The sequence below is a fragment of the Monopterus albus genome, unplaced genomic scaffold (genome assembly GCF_001952655.1).
Source record: "Monopterus albus unplaced genomic scaffold, M_albus_1.0 scaffold223.1, whole genome shotgun sequence".
Classification (NCBI taxonomy): domain Eukaryota; kingdom Metazoa; phylum Chordata; class Actinopteri; order Synbranchiformes; family Synbranchidae; genus Monopterus; species Monopterus albus.
Genome location: NW_018128103.1, coordinates 748,771 through 775,124, shown reverse-complemented (window position 1 = coordinate 775,124; position 26,354 = coordinate 748,771). Strand labels below are relative to the sequence as shown.

Genomic DNA, 26,354 nt, shown 5'->3' with positions numbered 1-26,354 from the left:
ACAGTACATAACAACATATGACTATAGAGCTCTGCATTTAACACAGAACCATATATAGGGATCGTGTCACACAGACGGGCCAGGCCGCCAGTTAGTCACTCACTGAGCCATTCCTACAACAGCTACAGCCAATAACTACAACTTAGGCTACACTGTTAAGTTGCACCTACTGTAAAAAACAAGGATGTACTGTAGTGCATAACACATCATTTCATTGTTAAATTAAGAACAAAAAAACTGTCTTTACAACAAGACAAAGACCATGTGGACACTGGAAGCAGAGTAGCAGTTCCAGTGGTCATCCTCGTCTACACAGGATATGTTCATCTGGCCTCTGGCAAACATAAATGTGTGCACACTTTCATAGCAATCCATCCAATAGTTGTTGAGATATTTCAGATATACTCAGAGATATTTCTGAACCAAAATGGCGGACCAACGCCGTGGCCATCTGCTCGCTTACACACACGACCAATCACTGAAAAAAGCAATCAGGACTGCCAGATCACCCAGTTCTGTGTCTGGGTAACACAGCTCACCATCATTCTACCACTGGAAATGGACTGTGCAACACCTTCAAACTTTGTGACCATCAGCTCTCTTGGACTTTACTTCCATCAAATGCACTCTAATGTAACCTTTATTTACCTGTGTACAATGCTGTTTACATGAACAACATGACCATCGTTTGAGGACAATGGCCAGTAACTAAACACCTACCTAGGTTAGACAATACAGTGTCAAAGAAGACACCAGAAGGCCCTGATCTGAGTTTTGGGTGAACTCTAACTGTGTTGTCAATGTAAACAACAGCTTTAACTATCTTGTTTAGGTCACAAAGAAAACTGCTAACAACCGTGCTGCATCACAGGCTCTGCTCACAGTCACTTACATAGTTGTCATATAAAAACTGAGAACAGAGGTAGAGGTTCCAAAACATTTTAAGACTCTTGGGGGCCTTAAACTCAGGTCATGAGTCCCTGGTTTTCTAGAGCAGAACTCACTTAGCACCAGCACAGATTTTAAGTAATTAATATGAATCAAAGGGCTTTACTTCACAAGTCAGATGCCTACAGACAAATACTGTCCATATGAATACGCTGATGGCTTGTATAATACACACATGCCAGGAAATCATCCTATACAACTGTAACTGTATTCAAAACCTTTATAGTTATGTTTTACGTCAAGGCCTGAAAGAAAGGCCTGAACATGCCTGTATGGCTTCAAAGTTAGTCTATCTGAAGAGCCATAGTAGTGGTTTTACAAGTTTAAGCAGTTACCTTTAAGACTTTGTAGTATTTTGGCCATTTTTTTTAATTTTAAAAATAAAACAAGACACACTTTAGAAATCAGTGCTTTGCCTGCTAAAAGACATCAGCATATTTAACACACCATAATTATATTTTCACTGGGAAAACAACCCATCATCCTTGCACTCAGGTACTATGGCCAAAATATACACTCCTGTGTAGTTCTGACAATGTGCTGAAATGGCTGCTGGACAACTCAACAAAATCATTTTTATAGACCATACAGTAAAAATAAATGCCAAATTTATGACAAGGTCTTACAACACTCATGTCTGGTCATTTCTTTGTACTCCCTGATGAGCCTGCAAACATTATTGCTAATGAAAGGTGGAGCTCCATAATCAGGTCTCCACTAAGAAGGAGCTAAAAAAAAAATCACTGCGCTATTAAAGGTCTAAAATGATGGAAGCTCAAACAAAACCAGTGCAGCCGTGTGTCCCCTTGTGATGCATTAGTTCTGTTGAGTTGATTTTGAAAACATATTTAAATGGCCTGAAATCGCTGGAAAATGGTTGTAATCACTGGTATGGTCCTTTAAGTCATTAAAGGAAGATCACGATTTGGTTCATGTAAGTGAGGTCCCTACTAAAGTCCCACATGGCTCCTATCCCCACCAGCCACCAGACATTACTGTGTGTGTGTGTGTGTGTGTGTGTGATACCTTCAATGGATGGAGCCTGGTCCTGAGCAGCATACAGCATCTCTTTGAAAGCCTGCAAGAGAGAGCAATTAAATAATGAAATATTGAACTATGGCATTAATCTGAAACATCTCTACAAGAGTAAAAAGGCAAGTGCTCCTTAATGTACCATCACTGTTAGGCATATTATATAGTATATATAATATATCCTATATGTACGTATACCCTTACAGACCCCATTCAGTAAATGCTTTGCCATAACAAACATTGACCTGTCGAGCTGAAATGAAATTTCATAAACATGCTTCTGAATCAGCTAAAGTAATGGCATAAAAAGTTATTTCTCAGCAGCGACTTCGGCGTGGTGCACACATAGTCTTCAAAGTGATGAGCTTTAAAGGGACAGAGTTATACACATATTATTATCCAAGATGAATTCCAAACAATCTAAACCAAATATTCCTTTTATTGAAACACATACACTATTAATCTTCAACTTGAATCCTATACCCAAAACCCTTAAACGTTTACAGGCTCCAAAAGGGTACAAGGCGCCAGATAATTATGGGGCTATAACAACCAAATCTAAAACTGATTTTGTACCAAGACATCACTACATTTCAGATCAATTACATTCAGAGAAGGAGGCTTAAAACCAAAAAAGAATGAAAGCAATGGGGAGCAGCAGCAATAGTCTGTTCATGGATAATTAAACAGGGTGGAGTCTGAACCTGGGTCAACCAGTCAAACACCTTGCTGCTACAGGAACTGCTGCCATCCTAACAGCTTCACTGGTGGCCAAAACCTACCCAAGCAACATTAAAATGCCCTAGTCTGAAGGTGTGAGATTCAGCTTCTGAAAAAGAGACTGCACGTGCCCTGTTAAACAATATTACAATGTAACCATAGTATAATCTACCAGTGGGACAAATTGCCAACATTGTATTAAAATCATGAGAGCCTTGCTACAGTTGTGTCACACTTGTGTCATCTCGGTCATTTGGTTCTGAGCTGTTTAAGTCGGTCTTTTTCTTATCAACCATTGTCGTGTCCACATTCTGCAGTGTCTTCTCTTTTTCCTTTTGGCTGTTTTTTTTTTTTTTATTAAAACCCTGCACACACAAGTAGAGCTGTAGCCAAACGCAGGAGGATATGGGAAGTGGTCTCCAGAGAAAATAATGACCCTGCAAAATCATAGTCTATGACTAAACACTAATGGCACATTGTCTTTAGATGTGAGAGGGTGTGTATTTTTTTTAGTCTTACCATAGTCTTCTAATGTAAGGCCAGCATAAGTAGCAAGAGCAGGAATACTCCAATATACTCCAATACAACATAGTTATTTTTGTATATAATGAAGCACCTTGATTTGCCCACTATTGGCCTTGTTGGATAAAACAAAAACAGGTCTGCTTAGTTTATCCACAAACAGATTCTGCATTGATTTTCCAGGTATTAAATTACTGTATACGCCGATATCACTATATACTGTACATCTGCTGTGAAAGACAATTTTATTCACATCACCTACCCCAATTAGGTACCACACACACACACACACACACACACACACGTGTAAAACAGATTGAGCACGCTTCACCTACATTTCTAAAACAAATACATACTTCAAAAGCTGGTGACCTCAACACAATGGGCCAGAACTGCAAATGTGGTTGTACTTGCCAGCTATGGTTATTAATATCTCTGGCATGAGTTGACATTGCACTGACACCTTTACATTATTTCGACTCCCTCCATCCTGCACCAGTGCAGTGCTGCTGATGCAGCTGCTCAGTCTGCTTCATTCTCTCTGTCAGTGACTCTGCAGTGAGCACCGCAGCTTGTCGTTGCTGTCAAGAGCGCCAGTACATAACATTCATTCAGTCTCAGAAACTGCTAGCGGGACAGCAGGACAGTGGCCTTCATTCATCCCTTCTTGCTCAAGGGTCAGACAGTAGAGTGGTCAGTCAGTTAGTGTTTCACAATGCCAGAGGAGCACAATTGCCTCACTGTGTTGCAGCCCGCCTGCCAGCCACTCAAGAGCGGCTTCTGCAGCAATCAGCAGAGCAAGTCAAGGTCATGCTAGAGCCCGCACCGCCAGCTGAAACCCAGTTTCCCCAGTGCAGTCACTACAATGATATAAACAACAAAAGCAAAGGCACCTTTCTAGATCCTAAGTTGCAAAATGTCCAGTTGAATTAGTATACATTCTTAGCTCACCAGCAATCAGTCATGTCAGATATTCCTCTACCAAAGAGGACAGACTACAGAAATTAGTTTTACATACTAGACACCTACAGATAGACAAATCTAATGTACCTGGCTCTGTTACAAAAAGTCCTGCATTAATAATGTAATTTCCTCCCCTGTTCCCTTTCTCACCTGGAAAATAGAGACTCCTACATCAGGATACTCTTCATTGATTACAGCTCCACCTTCAACACAGTTGTCCCCCACAAACTCACCCACAAACTGTCCACACTAGGTCTGCACCCCACCCTCTGTGACTGGCTCCTGGACTTTCTGACTGGCAGGCCCCAGACTGTCAGGATTGGCAACAGGACTTCAGCCAGCATTATTACAAACATCGGCACCCCATAGGGACGTGTCCTCAGTCTCGTCCTCTACACCCTGTTCACCCACGACTATGTCGCCTCCCACAAAGACAACATCATCCTGAAGTTTGTGAAGCAGCCTACAGGAGGGAGGTGGCCGGTCTGGTGTCATGGTGCAAGGACAATAATCTCAGCCTCAACACAGACAAGATGAAGGAGATGATAGTGGACATGAGGAAGGAGAGGAGGTCTCATCGGCCGCTGTTCATCTGGGGGCTCGAAGTGGAGAGGGTGAGCAGCTTCAAATACCTGGGTGTCCACATCATTGAGGACCTCACTTAAACACTTAACACCACACAGCTGGTCAAGAAGGCCCAACAGCGGCTGTACTTCCTGAGGATGCTGAGGAGGTTTGGCATGTCGCCTAGGATCCTCAGCAACTTCTAGCATATGACAAATAAACCCTTTGACCTAACAGCAGGACGTGACTGGCTGAGGTGGAGTTCTGCTGGACAAGTTTGTATCCAAGTGCAACTACTGGTTATTTTGCGGATTAACCTGCTGACTATTTTATCCATTAATCGACTGACCGGTTTGTAAAACTTCGGATAGTAGGGAGACGTGCCATCACAGTGCTCTAAACCAACATTCAAAATAGTTGTTAATTTATTGTAGGTGAGCCAGAGCGCCGCCAGACCTTATTTGTGTGAGCCAGAACGTTTGTGTGTGTTTCTGGGGTCAGATCGGGATCGGTGCCAATTCTTTTGTAAGTCACTGATTAGCGAATAAACAGACAACGTGGAGAATTATTTTGATAGTACATTTAATAAGTGACATTTATTATTTGGGATTAAAGTTATAATCAGGACACGAACTTTGACCTGCACGGAGAGATGGTGTTCTCAAAGGTGTTCGTTTTTCAGAGATAATCCCCCACTGCTGATTTTAATTTCTTTTTCGCTGAATGGAGTTAGGTGATTTCTGCCATCTGTTGCGTAGTCTAACATATAGTCGGGGAAGAAAGGTGCACACACACTGTCTTTTCCTTCAGTACCAGTAATAAGAAAATGTGCACGGTATGATAACAGTCAATTTTCATATCTTTGGTATAAACCGATATACCACTGCAGCCCTACCATGATGAAACACTACTTCTTTTCACACAAATGTAAACATGCACGAACAGAAGAGAAACCTCAGTGCAGGCTCTGCGTTTCTTCCTAATATGACTTTTACACAAAGGTCCTGTGTTCAACCCACATTTCCCAGCATGCTGTGTGGGAAACAGACAGCCAGTGGGACAGGCAACAATCATACATAAGCAACAATCACTGTACATATTATAAATCACACTACTGTATTATTTCCCTGAATAACATCATTTTTATATTGTCCTTGTCAGACACAGACTGAACCAGTAACCCTAAAGAGCTAAACAATGAACCATTTTTCAATCAAAATTGGGCTTTGATACAACTGATATTGTTGACAATGTGTTAAGCAGCTGTGTGAAGTTGAGCTGCTGTTGATTTCACTTGCTGAGTGTCGCTGACAAGTTTACTGGCTGTGGCTGAAACTCTTGGCTGTCGTCTGGTGGACATACTGGTTGGACACATCTACACTTGGAGCGTCATCTGTTAAAAGCTAGCAGGAGAGGTCAGTCTTTAGCTCTCACATTCCCACAGGTAGTTAATGGTTGTCTTAACTTAGCAGATAAATATGCAAAACTGACAGTAGAAACGAGATACGTTTGTGTTTTTGTTTGGCATACCCTAACCTCTAAATTCTACAGACCATAAATACAGGCCTGAACTTTAATTTACAGAAAATAGTGGCATCTGGCATCTCAGTGACAACTATGGTCAGTTCTATTTAATATTTTCCACAAACATGTTCATCTGCTTTAGCAAATGTGTCTCCCTCCTTTCTATAGGGAATCTCTTCTCAAGCCACCATCGCTGACTGCTGCAACCTGCTGTACATGAAAAGGAGCAGACTGCAGTGATATGGTATCTATAACTCTCAAAACCCTTTTCAACTGGAAGGATAAGGATAATCACCTTTATTTGGCCAAGTATGTTACACACAAGGAATTTATTTTCAGTACAGAACCGAGGCAGTCATCTGCGGCGCCAACTCAACCGATGGCTATAACCATCGGGGGCAACTAGGGAACTGAACTGGAGTGGCGTATGTCTAGATATGCAAATGTTTTACCACATTTAAAAGGGTCATGTTTAAAATAACATATAAAAGGTGCAAGCACAAGTGAAGGGATGACATTAACAGGTAAGAGTGCTACTGTCTGCATCATGGATTCTGATTAAAACTGCTCAAGATGGATTTACCCTTACATGTTTCAAGGTTACAGAGTAGCAACATGGCCTTGGCACAAGTTGCTACAGACATACTGTACTAGGCTAATGTGCAGTTGGTAGACCAGTCCTGTGCCGGGTCGGGTACCTGCAAAAAAATCATGTGTGATGGGTAAAAAATACATTTATATTAATTCACAGGGAAAAATAGACCAAATGCGGGCAGGTAGGGAGTGAAATAAACATAATTTAAATTAAAAAAAGAAATAAATAAAGGTTCAGCTTCTTTTAAACATCTAATCCAGCATAATATTAACAAGCCTAAAAAACTGACACATTTAACCTTTGACCCCTCAACGTACATCCAGCTAATAGGACGTCACTCAGACATCAGTGTAGGCGTCAGTGTGTCAAACTGGATAACCTAAAAGTGAAAACTGCTAGTGGTGAATACAAAATTGTAAACAATACACCATGGAAGGCCAAGTTGGATGTATGTGAAAAATTCAGTGAGGTTACAGGCAGTGAGGACAACGTTATCAGCATCTTTGCTGCTCTTAAATAGTGCCAAAATTGTTAGCATTTGATAGCCGCAAGCTAGGTATGTCCTCAACTAAGGGAACAGGTGCAGTGTCCATCGACAGACACTTTTCCAAGAGCACAGTTCTCAAGCACTTTAAAGTAAGTGACTGTGTAGATTAAAGTTAATCACAAGTATGGATCAGCTGCTTACGGCTTTACTACATATCATTAAACGAGTGGGAAAAGGCTCACTGCTCTCTCCTCTTCAGTAACACATCACATATACTGTGATCTAGCAAAGCGCTCTATATTCTCTGAGGACTAATTCTTTGGAGTTACCTGCATAGGGAGTGACCTGTAAGCTTGTTCCGCAATGCCTGTATGTGGCTTCTTTTAGCCCTAATGTTCAATCCACAGCCAGACAGACCATGGTTTCTTTAAATATGTTGCTAATGTATGCTGACACTGCTTTGTTCACCAATCTGATATTATGCTACCCTCAGCAGCAACACTCACACATACTGTACACAAAGACACATTTAGGTACAAAACAGCACGTTTTCCCACACTCCTCCTGAGGATGGGTGTGCATGTATGTGTGAATGTGTGTATCTAAGTGTGCGGTCAGTAGGCTGCCTCAGCATGTGCTACAGTGCAAGTTTCCAAAACAAAATATGCAGCTCGACTTATCCTCACAGATTACCCTGCTTGTGTATACCCCCACCTCTTGTTGGCCTTGTAACCCAGTCAAGGGCATTTTCTCTCTTCTTGCACACACCTCTAACTTCATCCAGACACACAACTTGTGGTGGTCATCACAGGCAGGCTACTGAAACGCTACAGCTGACCATAATCCTGGTTAAGTGACTGTGTGTGTAGTGCCTTTCCAAATCTTCCTTTACTTTATCATCTCAGGTTTTCCTCAAATCCTCACTCCCCGAAATTCCTCCTTTTTCAGTCTTTTCCCTTTTTCTTTTGCTTATTTTGTCCATTTACAGTTTATTATACCTGTCTGTCCACCCTCTTCCTTCTTGCCTCATGTCTTTTATATATTCCATTCCCTCTCTTTCAGCCCCTTTCCCTCCACAACTCCCACCCAAGAGGAGACAAATACACTATCTTGACACCAAACTGTCAGAAGGATTATACGAGTCATAACTGGATTATGCTTGCATTTGTGTCCTGTAGAAACCTCAGATCTCTGGGTTATTCTTTATTTTTGAGTGGCTTACACCACTCGTATACAAAGTGTCTTGTGAAAGTGGTACAAGAAGATGTGAATGAAGCTGTGTTTTTAAATGTCACACCTACAGTGGTGTTGCTGCAGAAGAGTGCTGCCAAAATCCAAGCAACTGAGGGTTCTGGTGATACATTTGTTGCATGACAGCAATGCCACATTTTGTGACACACTAGTGATGCAAACTAAAAACCAAACCAGTGGCTTCACTCAGTATTATATCTGACTGTATGGGGATTCGTGTTCATTACTTTCTTATAGGTGAATAATATTTCTTTTCATCTTGTTTATGAAAAGATAGGAGAAACTGTCAGACAACATGAATATAATTTTACCATTTTAATTTTCTCTGTTACTGTTGGCTGTTAGTCTATTAAAAGATTTGTATATAACACTTGATACCATTGCCCCTCTGAAAAAGAAGGCAGTGAAACAGAGGAGGCTAGCCCCATGGTACAGTTTGCAGCTCCGCTCCCTAAGGAAGGCATCATGAAAACTGGAAAGGAGGTGGTGCTCCACTAAGTCAGAAGAGTTTTTATTAGCCTGGAAAGATAGTTTAATAACATATACCAGCAAAGAAATTAGGACTGGCGAGTGAGCTGCTGGGCTGACAGTAGATGGTGGAGGGCAGCCATCTTAAATTTGGGTGTGTGATTGTGTTCAGATCGTGAGGTTCTTTACAGTTTCTGTTCTTTTCTTTGAGCAGGTCTCCCACCTCCTGTAGTGAGCACAGGTAACTGCTGTGTACCTTGTCCATAGCAGCCTTCATAAACGACGCCTCGTCCTGAAACACATGAAGAGCCCATCAACAAATCACACACGCTGTAACTAACCCTCTAATACAGCAGGGCAGAAGAGATTTGAGCCCCACAGACGTGATCAAGTTCAAGAGTAGCTCCTTTCTAAAAACGGTATTACAAATATTATTAATCTGCAAAAATTCATAGGCCATAAAATCAAAGTTGGAGTTTGTCTTTTTCTCTGTGAATCAGCAACTGGATGGGAAACAGTGTGTGTGTCAGTTCACTAACCTGTGTATATCCTTCCAAGGTTAAACTGGCCAGCTTAAGGGCTGTCATGCGACTCTCTTGTCCCTTTATATGCTCCTGAGCCTGGGTAAGCAGAGATATGATGACTGCAACAGCAAAGGATGTGGACTTCAACAAAGAAAACTTCACCTGTCTCCGTCCACAGGTCGATGTATACATGAGCTGCCATGAGACAATACACATCAGAAAACTGCAGCTCCGTCTTCAGAGCGTTCATTCCTGTGACGCAGACACCGAGTAAGAACAAATCAATACGCACCAGGGATGTCTAGAGGATAATCACCTTTATCTGGCCAAGTATGTTACACACAAGGAATTTGTTTCCAGTACAGAACTGAGGCAGCCATCTGCTGCGCCAACTCAACCAATGGCTCTAAACATCGGGGGCAACTTGGGGGTTCAGTGTCTTGCCCAAGGACATGTCGACCGTAGGTACTGAGATTCAAACCGCCGACCCTCCGGTTAGGAGACGACTGTTTTACCCACTGAAACACAGTCGCCCCTACAACAAAGACATTTGTGCACGTAAATGTGAGCAACATGTTAGGCATTGCAGCTTCTTGAGGCTCGCTCATCTCATAGTCTGTAACAGGTGTTCTCATGACTCAACAGCCACTGGTCATTTGCCAGTCACATGACATACAGAGTACTGACAGGAACTAGCAAGAGAGATCATATCTCTCCCATATTAGCTTCTCTCCACTGGCTCCCTGTAAAATCCAGAATAGAATTTAAAATCCTTCTCCTAACATACAAAGCCCTTAATGACAAGGCTCCATCGTATCTTAAAGACCTCGTAGAGCCTTATCACATGACATTCAAATTTATTTACCTTTAAGATACAGAAGAGGTACTTCACTACAGTCACAGTTGGAGGGACATAAGAATGTGGCTGGCTTTAAACTTTTTACTTCATAATGAAAATAAAATGAATTGTGCTCAGTAATTCAGGTAACATCAGGCCCACTGGCCCCACACCTGAAATCTGCAGTAAAAAAAAATCTGCGGGTGTTATTTGATACTGAAATGAAATTTGATCAACAGATCAATCAGTTGATGGGTCTCCTCTTGTAAATGTTTTACTGTCTGTGTCTCTTGCTCTTTATGTTACTTTCATTTTATGTAGCCTTTGTGAAGTAGTTTGGTTAACAAGTTGTTTTTAAAACACTATATAAATAATTTCTGATTTGATTTGAATGCAGTTGCAGTTAGATTAGGCCTAAAGGTGCAATGTTCAACTTTACCAAATGGAAAAATTCTTATTCTCTTACTATACTATTTCTAGTGGTCTGTGAAACAACATATACTAACTCAGATATTCACTGGGAGCTACTGAAGGGCATTCAGGTGAAAACGGTGACTGCGGTACAAGGTGACAGAGAAACAGAGAAATGGCAGTGATATGGTGTGTTTTATATAGGACCTGGCTCACAGGAAAAGAGGCAGCTATGGGAACCTAAGACATCAGTACATGTGATCTTTGCATGAAGAGTGAATAAGTGTAAGTACGTGATTGCTCTACTGCCAGTCAGGTGGTTGTCCATGTCATCAGCACCCAAATCATGTGCCTCTGAGCTTTTTTTTAACCACTTTCTTTACTTACTGTACTTTTCTCTCAGTGTTTCCATGTTAAGATTTGTCATTGTTCATAAGCTTCCCTAATTAACATTTTGAAAGGAGATAATGAAAATATTGCCTTTAGTAACATCAGATTCTCTGTACTTCTCTCTTTTATCCCCTCTACAGTGTCTCCACAGTTATTACCAACTTCCTTCGATGAACAAGTTACATTCTGTCTGTCTCTGAGTGCCTGTCCACATCTCTCCACCTATATTCCCCTACATTTTGCATCCTGCTGCTCTCCCTGAAACTAGAATTTTAAGTACATCCAGTAAACCTGACCACATTACTTTCCCTATCCATGTCACATCAGACCTCAAGGCACATCTAATGACATAAAATCCTAAATGGGCATGCCCCTTCATATCAGCCAGGTCTCCTTAAACCTTCCATTCCACCCCGTGCTCTCCACTCACAGAATGCAGGTCTCCTCTCTGATCCCATTACAGACTGCAGTTGTATGCCTACACTAACCAGTCAAATTCACAGGAATGGGACAGATATGAGGACATAGCGGCCTTGACCTTTCACCACCAAACTCTAAACAGTTTATCTTTGAATCCAAGAGGATTCTGGGCCAAATGTGAAGAAATTCCCAAAAGGCTTTCCTGGGATAATGCATATGCAGTAATTCTAGTTTTCCCTTCCCCTATATGTGTTTATAATGTCTCTGGGTTTGGCCTCTTGTGTTGTCTGCCCTCCAGCCTGGTCATTGTCTGGAAGGGAGGTTATGGCTAGGGTCTGTTGGAGGCACCTGGAAGCTGGCCTGTTATACAATGTCCTTTATTAGGGGTGGAAGTGTTCAAGTGAAACATCGGACCCACTGGGTTTGCTAGTCACGGCATGTATGTACTGTTCAGTTCATTTGAAATAGGTTCAGGCATATGCAGGAAAAAGTCTAAAGTTGTTAGGGAAAAAAAGACTCACACAAATAACCCAGTGAAACCTACTGGGATGAAATGTCATATGCAGGTGTCAGTCAGTCTTATACTGTAAATGGCAAGTGGACAAGACAGTCCAGTTAGAGGATCCACCACTGTCGTTTCAGTCTGCTATGGATTCAATGAAAACTCGCCTCTGGAAGCAAAATGTGTACGGATCAATCAGCTCATCAGAACAGCTGTCTGTATGTCAGCAGGACAAACGATCACTAAACTGTTGTCCTGTAGGCTCATTAGGAGGAAATCTGCATGTTTTTATGAAAAGATTTATTCATTACATTGATTTCCCTGGCTCGCTACAGAGAGTGGGGTATTCAAAACCAAAATGCTCAGTTACATGATCAATTATAACAAATACCAGTTAAGTTTGCAACAGAAAATAACTAGGACTAACCAGGAGGTAAACAGCTGTCTAAGAGATCTAAACAGCTGTCTATGGAGATTATGCTTCACTAAACATGCCAGAGGAAAAAAACAAAAAAAAAAGAAGATGATTTGACTTGAAACTTAAAAAAACGCAGGGGTGACGCGCCTCTTACACATTTGTTGTCAACAGGAATGGATAGAAACAGATGGAATGAAACTGCATCTGTTTGTGTGACACATTAAAAAAACCTGTCTAAAGTGGTGGATAAAACAACATTACCCCACTGTCCCAGGTACATCTGTACCAAGGGAGAGTTTTCTCTACAGCAGGGTACACTGTTGCACCAAGCAGATTTTGTCTTGCACCTCAGAATGTGAGTAAACTCATCATGTTGCAGGGTGCAAGATGAAAACAGAATGAACAGTGTACAGTGTGCGTTTGGTTTATGCCGCACTTTATGCTGCCAACGAGCAAGTATTTATATTCCTTATGGACAGAGCCAGAACTTTTGGCCAACATTTTACTTTTTCTGCCAAATAAATAAAAATCATGTTGAATTTTGACAACGTCTTCCCCCTGCTTTACCAAAAACGTACCAAACTGAAAGCCATGACCCCAAAACTAAGATGAGCCAAACTATGAATTATGTGACCCCGTCTCCTGCTATATTTAATTTAACCACAATCAGAAAGTAAATATCATGAGTCACTGAATACTTATATTGGTACTCTGTTTTGGCCTCAAAAGTACTCGTAGTTGTACCCAGTCTCTGGTCCATTCTCATGAATGTGATATCTCTGGAACGCCTTCATGGAATTTCTTCAGACTCAAGGATGAACTGATTAGCTTTTGGTGGTCACAGGTCAAAAGTCACTGTCACCAAGAGCAGGGTTCTATAGCATTTCTTTGAATCTGAATCCAATTCCGGGTCCACTTATCGAATCCAAATCCTTTCAAATCCCTCATCAAATCTGATTAATAATAATCATAATAATATATTTTTATACAGCACAATGTATTTTAATTTCATGCACTACAGCAGCAAAACAACTAAGTATTTTTTGGAACAAACAGTAAAATTTTATTAATCTAGCTTTTTCTAACCACAACTGGTCATTTACTAGTTTATATTTATAGACTCGTCTGACACTGACTCTAACTATAGTATGAACCATCAGCCTAAACCACAATATTCATCAGAACTGAAGTGTTGTAGTCGTCACTACTCCGTGACATTCAGTCACCCTGTCCTCACTCATGTTTCCTTGAGGTGTTTGCCCCTCACCTCTGTGCTGCAGCTGCAGAAGCTGTGGAAGCTCGAGTAAATACAACAGTGAAATTGTAAATCAGTGAACACCGATTTAAGAAATCACTGATAGCTCTACCTAAAGGCGGACTGGTTGCTGCACTGCTACAGACTGAGTTAGGCTGAGCACATGTCCTTCTCGAATTATGAAAAATAACTTCTTACTTTAACACATTTAAACAAAGGATGTGTTGTTCCCCCTTTCTCCATGGGCACTGACTCGCAAATATCACTATTTGCTGTTATTTCTTTGACTTCAGGGTGGTTAAGTGGGTCCACCATGTTTGTTTATAACAGTGTTTCCCCCCAACTTTAATATGTAACATGTAATAGGTTACATAGCCGAGCCTCTTTTATTACAGTCACTGAGCATAGCATAACATAAAATAGTGCTGCTATGGTATCAGCACTTTGTAACCTTTTCTTTATTTTGGCAACATCTGTATTATCAAGAACTGACAATGTGAATGACAGGTTCAATAAGGGATTCATTTGGACATAAAGCTTAACAAACCCAGGTATTTCACCAACTTAGAACCGAACATCAGAACCCTTCCCTAACTGTCACCACCGTCGCCTCATGTCCATCCCATTATTGTGAACACGATATCTCAGAAAACTTCAGAGGCACAGCACAAGGAAAAAATAAACCAGGAAAAGTAACTAAACGTTAAACCTTTAAACCTCAGCTCAGCTACGTGTGGGGCACAATGGATCAATTTGTACAGTAGTACCGACAGTGAGAGAGGAGACCGAGTCTGGGGCGAGCAGAAAATGGAGGAGCTGTGATGATGATAATGATTATTTAAAGTTTGGATTTTCATGGACTGGTTCTGATGTTGCTCCACTGCCACAGTGTGTATTTGCAAAGTGGTGCTCGCTAAGTATAGCTGTGTTTCCACTGTCGGAACCTAAGGAGTGGTACACCCTGTGCTTCCCTTAACTGTCGCCTGGCATAACCTCACGGGTTGACGCGGACCATCCTGCTTTGCTTTTCCACTGTATTTTGTGCTGTGTCGGTCTCTCTTTAGAGGAGGGAAGGGCAGTGCTTCTCACACTCACACACACACACACACACACACACACACACACACACACACACACAGACAATGTAAACCCGTGTCATACTGAGACCAAGAATCCAACTTTGGTGATCAAGACAAGTGAGTTTGTTGAAAGGAAGCTAGAGAAACTGCAGTCACAGGGTAAAATAACTGAGACACTTGTTAGCACCGTGAATACCAAGGTGACTGAAGCGTCATATCGCAGTGTGTTACACATAGCTAAGGCAGGTATATGGAGTACACATGATGTGAAAACCCCTGCTCCTCAGACTTGAAGCCCACTGAGGTAAACTTGTGACTTGTAAAAATCTGCCTTTTCCACTACTGACAGAAGGGATAGGAACTAGCAATAGAACAAATACTGACAGACTAATTATGCATTAAGTGTTACTTCTAATTTGAAAAAGTATAACCTTACAAGGCATTACAAAATACAGATTAACTCCAGACAGTATTAAGATACATTATTGGTTTTCAAGAGAAATTCAAGGTGCACTGCAACTCTAGGTGATGTATTTTCTTTAAAAATAATCCCAACCAAAATTAAAATGTTAAAGTGTATCTGTGATAGTACTGTACGGTACTGTCAAATGTTTTAGTATGTTAGTATCAGACTGTCAAATGTTTTATAGAACAGTATGTTGTCTGTTGATACGTAATGCAACAACCTGTATAGCACTACTAGAAGACAGATCTCCCTCTGGGGACAATAAAATTAACAATGACAAAATAAGTTGGAGCCAATCTTAATCTGAAATAACACTGACGGTCTGTCAGAGGACCTTCTCTATTCATCACTCCAACTGAAACCAGCTGTCATCAGCAAACTAACTTCCCATTAACTACAGCTGCTGTGGTTGGGAGTTTTCACCACTGCATGAATCTGACTAGAGAAAACAAAACTTATTACAAAAAGAAAAAACACTCAGGCCAATGGCATTTGAAGTTACACTACAAACAAACTGCTACAGTCAAAGAACAGTAGAGTCCATGCATCCTTTATCTATACCGCTTATTCCAGAACAGGGTCGCAGGGGGGCCGGAGCCAATCCTAGCTGACACTGGGTGAGAGGTGGGGTCCACCCTGCAGACTCCACACAGAAAGGCACCCGGAACCTTCTTGGTGTGAGGTGACAGCGCTAACCACTGCTCCACCATGCCGCCCTGAACAGTAGAGTTACCCACCTAATAGGCTATACTGTTTATCTAGTGTAACTTACACTCTGTAGCTGCATGGAAAAGAATGGGTTTGTTTAAAATCTATCTGGTCATCAGACTGTTCATGTCTCTTGTCCCATCACACTTTTTTTGAAAGGCACGGCCACATTCTGGGATGCCAGTAATTTATTAGGCGAGTAAAATGTTACCAGAAACAACAAACATGATGGTCAAACCTATGAAAATAAGATCCAAGTTGTGATCAACAGGAATTCTTACCACCTCTCAGTCTGAAGACATACTGGTTACCATCTAGTTAAAAGAAAACCTTCCTGTTAGGAGACTACTTTTCTCTTAGTAGCAGCTCTGTGTTGCCACAGATGTCTATACTCTGCGAGAAGCAAAGCTTTGCAGCACTGTACTTAGCACCACTGGCACTGGAGGTACCCAACACAGACCACCATCTTAAGGCTCCCTCAGTCCATTAGCTTCTCTTTTCTAGAGCTACATTAGCAAGTCAATTCATCAATTAGTCAACCAAAAGAGTATCTCACTCTTTTAATAATCAATTAATAATTTGAGTAATTTCTTCAAGCAACAACTCAAACATTTTATGGCGCCAGCTTCTTGCTGCTGAGGACTTGCTGCTTGTCTTTGTTCATATATGATATATTTGAGTATTTGTTGGACAAGCAAAGCGAGCAATGAGAACATGTCACATTCAGCTGTGGGAAAACTGAAATGGGCTTGTTTTCTCCTTCTTTAAACATACAAGCATAAGAGGACACAATTCAATTACAAAATAATCTGAAGTTTAATTGATAATTAGTCCCATTTTGTCTGGTCATCTTTCTCAGACCTCTCTACATGTTCTGTCCTTCCTGCAAAACCCAACAAAAACAGTAAACATCTTGACTTTATAAAAACATACGTTCCAGAGTCTGGCTGAGTGCAGCCACACAGTCATCCATCCAGTTTTTTTAGTCTGTGGATTAGTGTGTTGAGTCATACAGACGACCGTCAGGCTTTTATATTCTTATATTTCCTGTGTGCTAGTCATGCTAAGAATCTGTCAGGCTAAATAAAGCTGCATCCATCCCATTATTGGGAAATGTAGCCAGTGTGTCAACAAAGCTTGAGTCGGTTCTACTGTTAAGACTGAATCAGAATTATCTCATATTTTTGCAGATAAAACTCCAGGAAAAGCTACCTGCACAGTGCTACAGTGTCAATTCTCTGAGCTGAGCTGGAGCCATAATCAATCATGGCATGTTTGAAACAGCCCAGGCCAGCATGAAAACAACAAGACTAACAACTGCTGGTTCAGCACACATCACATATCAGCAGTGGTGGAAGAAGTACTCAGATCCTCTACTTAAGTAAAAGTAGCAATACAACGGTGTAAAAATACTCTGTTACAAGTCCTGCATTCAAAATGTTATGCAAGTAGAAGTACAAAGGTATTAGCATCAAAACATACTTAAAGTACTAAGAGTAAAAGTATGCAAATGATACATTTCACATTTCTGTATATCATATCATTGTTTTATAATGACTGATGTATTACTGTGTACATCCCATTTAATGTGCAGCTGGTAAGGGGGGGGCTAGTTGTAACCAGCTTATATGCATTTAATATGAATTACTGCTGGGTGGCTTGTGAATTTTCCATGAAAGATCAGTGAGGTCTTGTAATTGTGTAGTGAAGTCAAAGTATGGAGTAACAGAAAATGAAAATACTCAAGTAAAGTACAGATACCTCAAAACTGTACTTAAATATAATGCTTGAGTAAATTTATGTAGTTACTTTCCACCACTGCATATCAGTCCTGCTAGGTGTCTGACCCAAACCCATCCGCCATGAGAAAACACAGCAAGCATGTAACTGCCCTGGTCAGAATGGCTCTGCAGACATCAGCAGCAAGGGCCTCACATCTTCACAGGATTAAAACTAACTGGGCCTAACGCCAGAGTTACAGCTGGGTGGAACAACAAGCTACATCTGGTCTACATCCAAACACTGCAAAAGGAAGAAGAAAATGACTCCATGTGAAAGTGCTGTCAAAATAAATAACACAAACCTGAACAAGAATGATTTACCCAATCCAGTCACAGTTACAAAGATACAGTAGTATCATTTTCATATTGCTGATCCACAAAGTGTTTGTTTAGGGCAGAATCACCTTCTCTGGTTGCATGGTGTAGGGGTGGAAATCAGAGTTCATCTACTGCAGAACAGTGAACACAAATAATCAATTACAGGACTGACAACTGAAAATCAGCTAGCAACAACTGTGATAATATGTGAGGGCTGAAACAATCAATTACCTTCACTATTAATAACATGTTCCCTCTAACATTTACTTGTAAACAACCTTATTTATTGTTAGCAAGACACAATGTATCCCTGAGGTCAAACATACAGTGGTGTGAAAAAGTGTTTGCCCCCTTACTGATTTCTTATCTTTTTGCATGTTTATCACACTGTAATGTTTCAGATCGTCAAACAAATTTATATATTAGTCAAAGATAACACAAGTAAACACATCATGCAGTTTTTAAATGAAGGTTTTTATTATTAAGGGAAAACAAAATCCAAAACTATATAGCCCTGTGTGAACAAGTGTTTGCCCCCCTGTCAAAACACTGGTTTATCGCACCTGAGTTCAATTTCTATAGCCACACCCAGGCCTGATTACTGCCACACCTGTTCGCAATCAAGAAATCACTTAAATAGGACCTGCCTGACAAAGTGAAGTAGACCAAAAGATCATCAAAAGCTAGACATCATGCCGAGATCCAAAGAAATTCAAAAACAAATGAGAAAGAGAATAATGAAGCTCTATCAGTCCGGAAAAGGTTATAAAGCCATTTCTAAAGCTTTGGGACTGCAGCAAACCACAGTGAGAGCCATTATCCACAAATGGCGAAAACATGGAACAGTGGAGAACCTTCCCAGGAGTGGCCGGCCGACCAAAATTACCCCAAGAGCGCAGCGACAACTCATCCAAGAGGTCACAAAAGACCCCACAACAACATCCAAAGAACTGCAGGCCTCACTTGCCTCAGTTAAGGTGAGTGTTCATGACTCCACCATAAGAAAGAGACTGGGCAAAAATGGTTTGCATGGCAGAGTTCCAAGACGAAAACCACTGCTGAGCAAAAAGAACATAAAGGCTCGTCTCAGTTTTGCCAGAAAACATCTTGATGATCCCCAAGACTTTTGGGATAATACTCTGTGGACAGACGAGACAAAAGTTGAACTTTTTGGAAGGTGTGTGTCCCATTATGTGTGGCGTAAAAGTAACACCGCATTTCAGAAAAAGAACATCATACCAACAGTAAAATATGGTGGTGGTAGTGTGATGGTCTGGGGCTGTTTTGCTGCTTCAGGCCCTGGAAGACTTGCTGTGATAAATGGAACCATGAATTCTGCTGTGTACCAAAATATCCTGAAGGAGAATGTCCGGCCATCCGTTTGTGACCTCAAGCTGAAGCGAACTTGGGTTCTGCAGCAGGACAATGATCCAAAGCACACCAGCAAGTCCACTTCTGAATGGCTGAAGAAAAACAAAATGAAGACTTTGGAGTGGCAGAAATTGAACTCAGGTGCGATAAACCAGTGTTTTGACAGGGGGGCAAACACTTGTTCACACAGGGCTCTATAGTTTTGGATTTTGTTTTCCCTTAATAATAAAAACCTTCATTTAAAAACTGCATGATGTGTTTACTTGTGTTATCTTTGACTAATATATAAATTTGTTTGACGATCTGAAACATTACAGTGTGACAAACATGCAAAAAGATAAGAAATCAGTAAGGGGGCAAACACTTTTTCACACCACTGTATACGGATTCAAAAAGCTGGGACACTGATGACTGTTAGTCATCGTGAGAGAGACCTGGCATTGCAGCCCTCCTCTGAACGCACCCAGCTACATTCATAGGGAAAGTTGAGAAAGGCTCAACTTTATGCAAATATCATCTGATGCAATGTGAGCAACAGCCAGGCCAGAGTCAACTGTGATCACCAAGACTGCAGAGGAAACTGAAGAACAAAGGCATTTCCTGTTTTACTACACTATGCCAAGGAACAAAAGTTGAGGGCTGCTATTGTCAGTGTTCCAATTCCCCATGATGTATCTTGAACAAGTTACCGAGACATAGTTTAGAGAATGAGTTTGCCGGAAGCAACAATAGTCAGGTTAGATACTGCCAACCGTATTGGAATGTGTAGGCTACTTTAGCCCCCTTTCCACCGCCTGGTAGCAGCTAAACGCGACTCAACTCGCCTTATTTGTTTTTCCATTAGTCAAATGCTGGGGATAGTACCTGGTAGCATTTTTGGTATCACCTCTGTCGAGGTTCCAAGCAAAATAGGTGATAACAAACGGTGAAGTATAAACACTGAAGATCACCAATTGGTCAGAGAAATTTGTCATTACTACGTGGCGGTCTTGCCACCGACTACCCCAGATGTTTATGTGTCTCATTCCTCATTCATTCATAGTAGCTGACACTTCTCTCACGAGTGTTACGAAGGCTTACATTTATGGTGACAGAGGCCTGAAACCACTGTTACATTATGTGAACCACCACATTGTACATCTTAACATGTATAAATTACTAAATGTGATACACCACATTGTACATCTTATCATGTATAAATTACTAAATGTGATATGTGCACAGTGACTACCGCTATGTCTAGAGCGAGCTGGCTGGCATGTTAGTGAGTCATCACATCTCCAAAAACGCTGGAGAAAATTTCTAAACTGGCATTATTGGACAGACTGACCACATACAGTATTTGAAAATCTGATATTTTCTCACCTGAAAAAATATAACTTAATAAAGTGCCATATCAATCCAAAGTCAGAAATTAGAACAGTTCTGAGCTGCCCCGCCACCACCAGGGGTCAGTCACTGTGCTGCTGTGATAACCGGCTACACTGAGGGGGTGCTATCTGAAAACAAAGCACCGGGTACCAAAGTGAGTTGAGTCAAGTAGAGCTGAGCCAGTAGCAAGCAGTGGAAAAGGCACATAACACCAACTTGAGGTCTGCATAGAATACTGCAACAGGCTCATTCTTTATAAGAGTCCAATCCATCTGTGGAGAATGATGCCACACCAGGGGCCTTCAGCAACACTGTTGAGCAACACAGTGTTATTAGCCAAGGTGTGCACATTCCTGGTGGATCACTTTGTAATGTGAACACCCCATTTCTACTGTTTACCTCACAACTATTGTGATGAAAGATTAAACAGTGGTGATAACTCTGAGTACGGTCTATCTATCCTATATATTTTGACTTCCTGAGTATTGTAAACTGTGCTGCAGTGTCCTGGCACTTGATAAATGCATGCATTTTTATGCAATTTATATAAATGTACTTACACTACCAGCCACAACCTTTGACACACTTTCCCACCGACCTGAATGAGAAGTATGTCCTAACGTTTGACTGGTAGTGTAGCCCCAAAGCTTTAGTCCAGCACTGTCTTGCTGAGAGATGACAGTGTTAACCACTGAACAACCATAGCACAGAATATGGAATAAATATGTTTTAAACATGCACAAAGATCTCTGAATACCCTTCATATCAAGATGAGCATCACTTTTGTCCCTGTATTTTCTTTCCTTCTTAAGTGCCTTGCACAAATGTTATTTTGACGCCAAGGCCATGTCAATACATATCCTACAGTCTGCATTTCAAAAACTTTGTACAGAATTCTCCAGAAGCCAGTGGCTTTGATTATTACAGAAACTGGTTATTAATATGACCATGCTGGAAAAGGAACGCAGAACTAAAACAAAGCATCAGGTGATGACTGATGGCTTCTGACTTCAGCACTGGCTCATACTGACTGGAAAAACAGACAAATGTATAAATGAACCCATGAACAAATGATCTAAATATAGACAATGCCATTAGTAGGCATTTTCAAGAAACTTAAAATAAGTTCCTGATGATAACGTCATAACATTCAAGGTTTTGGAATGGCTGTGAGCTCAGTGACACTGAAAGAATGTGCTGCAGACACGCTGAGCTGCACCAGTATGTGACTATGCAGGGCACAGAATACAGTTTATCAGACCTAATAATGCAGATACTGCTGCTCACAGGTACAGAGAAGCAGTAACATGATAGCTGCAGTCCTGCCACATCTATCCTCACAGCACAGAAACAATGCAGTATATCATAGCTCTTGATGAAACTCGATAGCTTATTTACACATACATATTGACAGTCTGTGACAACAGATGAAGTTATATTGATATATTCCTGCCCCATATGTTGTATCCTTTCATGCCTGTAGTAAAAATACACAAATATACATTTCTTTGATGCTTGGGAACATGAAGGGTAACTTTATGCATTCATTATACTGGCTAATAAGCGATGAAGCTACCCAATCTCCTAACCCATTTTTGTCTTGAGCTGAAATGAATAATCAGCAAAAAAAAAAAAAAAAAAAAAAAAAAACAGCAGAAAATTAATCAGCAACTGTTTTTATAATCCATTAATCATTTAAGTCATTTTTCAGCAAAAACACCAAACACTCCCTTGTTTAACCCTCACAGAAAAGAAGACTTGCTGTTTTAGGTTTCACTGTTTTTGTTTTACATGACAGTAAACTGCATACCTTTGGTTTCTGGACTGCTGGCCAGACAAAACTAGCAACTGGATGATGTCACCTTGAGCTTTGGGAAATAGTAATAAGCATTTTACACTCTTTTCTTACACTTTACAGACAAGCCTATTAAATCAATATAATAATCTGCAGATGTATCAGTAATAAAAATCATGATTAGATGCAGCCCTACTTTCATCTCTAGTTGCTGTTCTTGAATTAGCAAAGAGCAATGCGGCATTCAGGTAACACACTCCCAATATGACTGCTGAGGACCACTGGTCCACCAGGCCAAATGACAAGCATCCCCCCTGCAGATTATATCAGCTGTGGCTCGTACAAGTTCATCATTTAAGTAACTTGCATAAAAACCTGTGCAGCTATAAATTCTGGGCCACACAGAAGTATGGCCCTTCAAGGACACAGGTCCACAACCCAATTTACATCACCCAGACTGAGCAGAAGAGCAAAGTATGATCAGTGATTAACAACCCAACTGTTTTTTTCAGTTCAACAACAGAGTGGTAGGACTTCTCTACTGGGACAAATAAGATAAGCAAAGTTAAAAGAATACAACTGTTATTTCACTGTGACAGATACATATTCAGTCACCTCATTTTCAGCTTGTAACTGTAGATTAGACATCATACTGCAGTGGTGCTTTGGCCTTTTCAACTAACAGCAGTTGGGAGCAGTTTTTTTGTTTGGTTTTTTTTTTTTTTTACTTTATTAATAATTGTTGAAACCTGAAAAACAAAAGTTGTAAGGTGGATTCAGATTCAATAAGCTGATCTGATTCTTGGTTCAGACTGGATGAAATGCCATTGAACCACAAACACAAGCTCAATTAAATTCCTGGAACTGACATACAGTTCACACCTATGCTGCTGGTGCAACTGGTGCCACTGTAGTTATTTGTGTGACAGTTTAACCTAATAGACAACTTTGCCTCTGTCCCAGCTGACTGTGTACCAGAGGGGACTGATTAGAGATTGATTACTGGTAATGAAATGTGTCCCTCTTACAGGCCAGCTGTGTTACAACTTTGATTTGTCCTAATAACTTAGATGGTTTTTGTTCCTGGTGTATAAAAATACACATACTGCAGTACCAAAGCATAACCTTGACAGGTGTGTTTTGAATACAAGTTTCAAATATATTGCAGAATGCAAACAAAGGCTTTCTTCGAAGTGGCTATAATTTGTTTACACTGTCGGCCCTGTGTACAGATTCAATCAAGGCACCATGCTATAGGTGTGAGTTGGTCAGCTTTCCATGCATTAATGGATCAAAGGTTGCAAACTGAGCTGTCAGCACCTCTTTGTCACCAGTGACCCTGCACTGGGAGCTGGGTCAGCATTTGAGGACAGACAGAGGGGCTACCAGGCGCAAAGATTAACTAGTTCAATATGATGACTCAGCCAAATGCCTTTGTCTCCTAACCATATTCCAAGGCGGTAAACAGGACTGACACGGGTCTCCGCTGGCCGGTGGACACAGTGGACACAGCGGCCGCTCGATGGTAGCTAAGCAACAAAACTAACCTAGCTAGTGTGCTAACACTGGTGAGCTGCTGCTCCTTCATTTGCAGGCGTAACAAATAAAGCAGTGCCCCTCTTCCTGTTGTATAACAAAGGGAGAGTGAAAGACAAGGAAGTCGTCTCCATCTAATGCCCAAATGCAAAGCAAAACAAAAAGAACCGGTATCAAGCCGGACAAACAACTAGACGTGCCGTTAGTCGCTGTTAGACACCAGCCGATAGCTAGTCGACTAGCTGCCAGAGAGCAGGGTTAGTACGAAGCCAACTCACCTCGTACTGGATGTACTGCTTCCTCCACTCCGGGGTGATGTGAGCCGAGAGATGCTCTGTGAATTTCATTTTGACGGTTCGCTGGTCCCCCGCTTGTTTTCACTGTAACCAGAACCTGATCGGTTCAGCCGAGCACAGAGAGCCTTTACCGCACTGGTTCACCGACGTTTACACAGAAACTCTCATCCGAAGATTATGAACAGGGATCTCGGTCCAGGACTGAGATGCCCTTTTTGTTTTACGGTAACCTAGCTAGCTACCGGCACACATTTCTGTCGTTTTAGACACAGGCGTCGGGATGCTAGTGGTGTCACATCTTAGATGAAGAAAAATATTTAAATTTCTGTTTTATCTGTAGCAGCTCACTCGTCAAATAGCGTTTAGCTGGTAGTAAGCAGGCTCATGGCGTTAGCGCTAGCTGGGTCTCGCTATCCTTCCCCCTCCTCTCCCCCAGCTCCTCAGCCTCTGACTCTCTCCACCAGTCTTCAGGTGCAGTTGAAAATGTTAAAACCGACTCGTCTTGAACATGTTGGCGGGTGGAAACGAGGTGCGACATTCTTCACGAAACGTCTTCCAACCAGGACGGGGAAAATGGTTTTTATGCTTAATGGTGGGGCAGGGAGCTGGCTGTCATAGAAAAGGGAGGGGCGGACAATGCTTATGTTCGGCACAAGAACTGCTGTCATTTGAAGTTTAGTTATAGTTTTAGTTTAGTTATAGCCTACTCATAGTTATGTTCTCGTTGATCGACAGTTTTTCTGGTTACACTCCTACTAGCATCCCTATCCTAGTGTTTCATAAAGACTATTTCCTACGATGTTTTGATCCTATTTAATATGACAGAATGTCAGAAAATATCATACGATGAATACATTTGATTTTTCACAACAATGCAATTTGACTGGTTCAATTATTATAATAAGTGATTCTGGCTTCAGGCAGTAGACCTACACATTTATAATACGATATATTATTAAGTGAAAACTCATAAACACTGTAAGGACATGCTAAATCATTAAAAAAATTTAATCTATTTTCTCTCAAATTTGTTAGTCTTGCATTTCAGTGAAAAATGTTGTTCGTAGTATATATTCCAATATCACGTGAATGCCACATACGTGACGTCACCAGCTACTGCTGGGAGTAGATGACGTAGATGTCGATGGTTTTTCTAGTATGGGGGAATTTTGATCACGTATCCTTTGTGCATTTGGTCGACTTAGTGGGCGTATTCATATGATCCAAATATAAACACACATAGAAACATGCAGTAGAATGCCTTACTACAGTAACCTTATGATTTATGGCTTACATGTTATTTTGGGAAGTATAGGCCTACTATAATTTGCAAAGAAAGGTTCAAAGACATAGGATACAAGAAAGAAACACAAGGAAATTGCTAAAGATATTTTAAAAAGGACTACTGCAACTTTGTTCTGAGCTTTAACCATTTCTCATGGTGTTCAGAATCAAGACTAACTGTAATACACTGTGTCTCTAGCATATTACTAATCATTACTGAACCTATCTTATAAAACTACAGCAAGATTTGCAGGAGTATTAGCATCATATTAAGGAGGAAAATGAGGGGAGGAGAATTTTTTATTTTGCATGTTGAGAATAAATTAAAAATGTTGAGAATAAAATCAAAATAACTTTGGTGTTTCAAGTTTATTCTCAAAATATTTTTTTTACTTTAATCTCAACATTTCAACTGTGTTCTCTTGAAATGGTATTTTAACTTTATCAACATTTCTACTATATTGTCGACACTCTAATTTCTTCATTTTGACTCTCGACATTTCAGATATAACAGATA

At 40.9% G+C, this 26,354-nt stretch overlaps 1 protein-coding gene across 1 annotated transcript in view; it reads right to left on the bottom strand.

The window, feature by feature from the left end:
* The window catches only part of LOC109971386 (xenotropic and polytropic retrovirus receptor 1 homolog), a 43,970-nt gene extending 18,815 nt beyond the window's left edge, over positions 1–25,155 (bottom strand). Inside the window, exons 1-2 of the mRNA XM_020619603.1 lie at positions 24,536–25,155; positions 1,975–2,026 (exon numbers count right to left, since the gene is read on the bottom strand). Coding sequence (XP_020475259.1) covers positions 1,975–2,026; positions 24,536–24,604 — 121 coding nt within the window. The 5' untranslated portion in view covers positions 24,605–25,155. The remainder of the gene's footprint in view (positions 1–1,974; positions 2,027–24,535) is intronic.
* Positions 25,156–26,354: the final 1,199 nt, after the last annotated feature.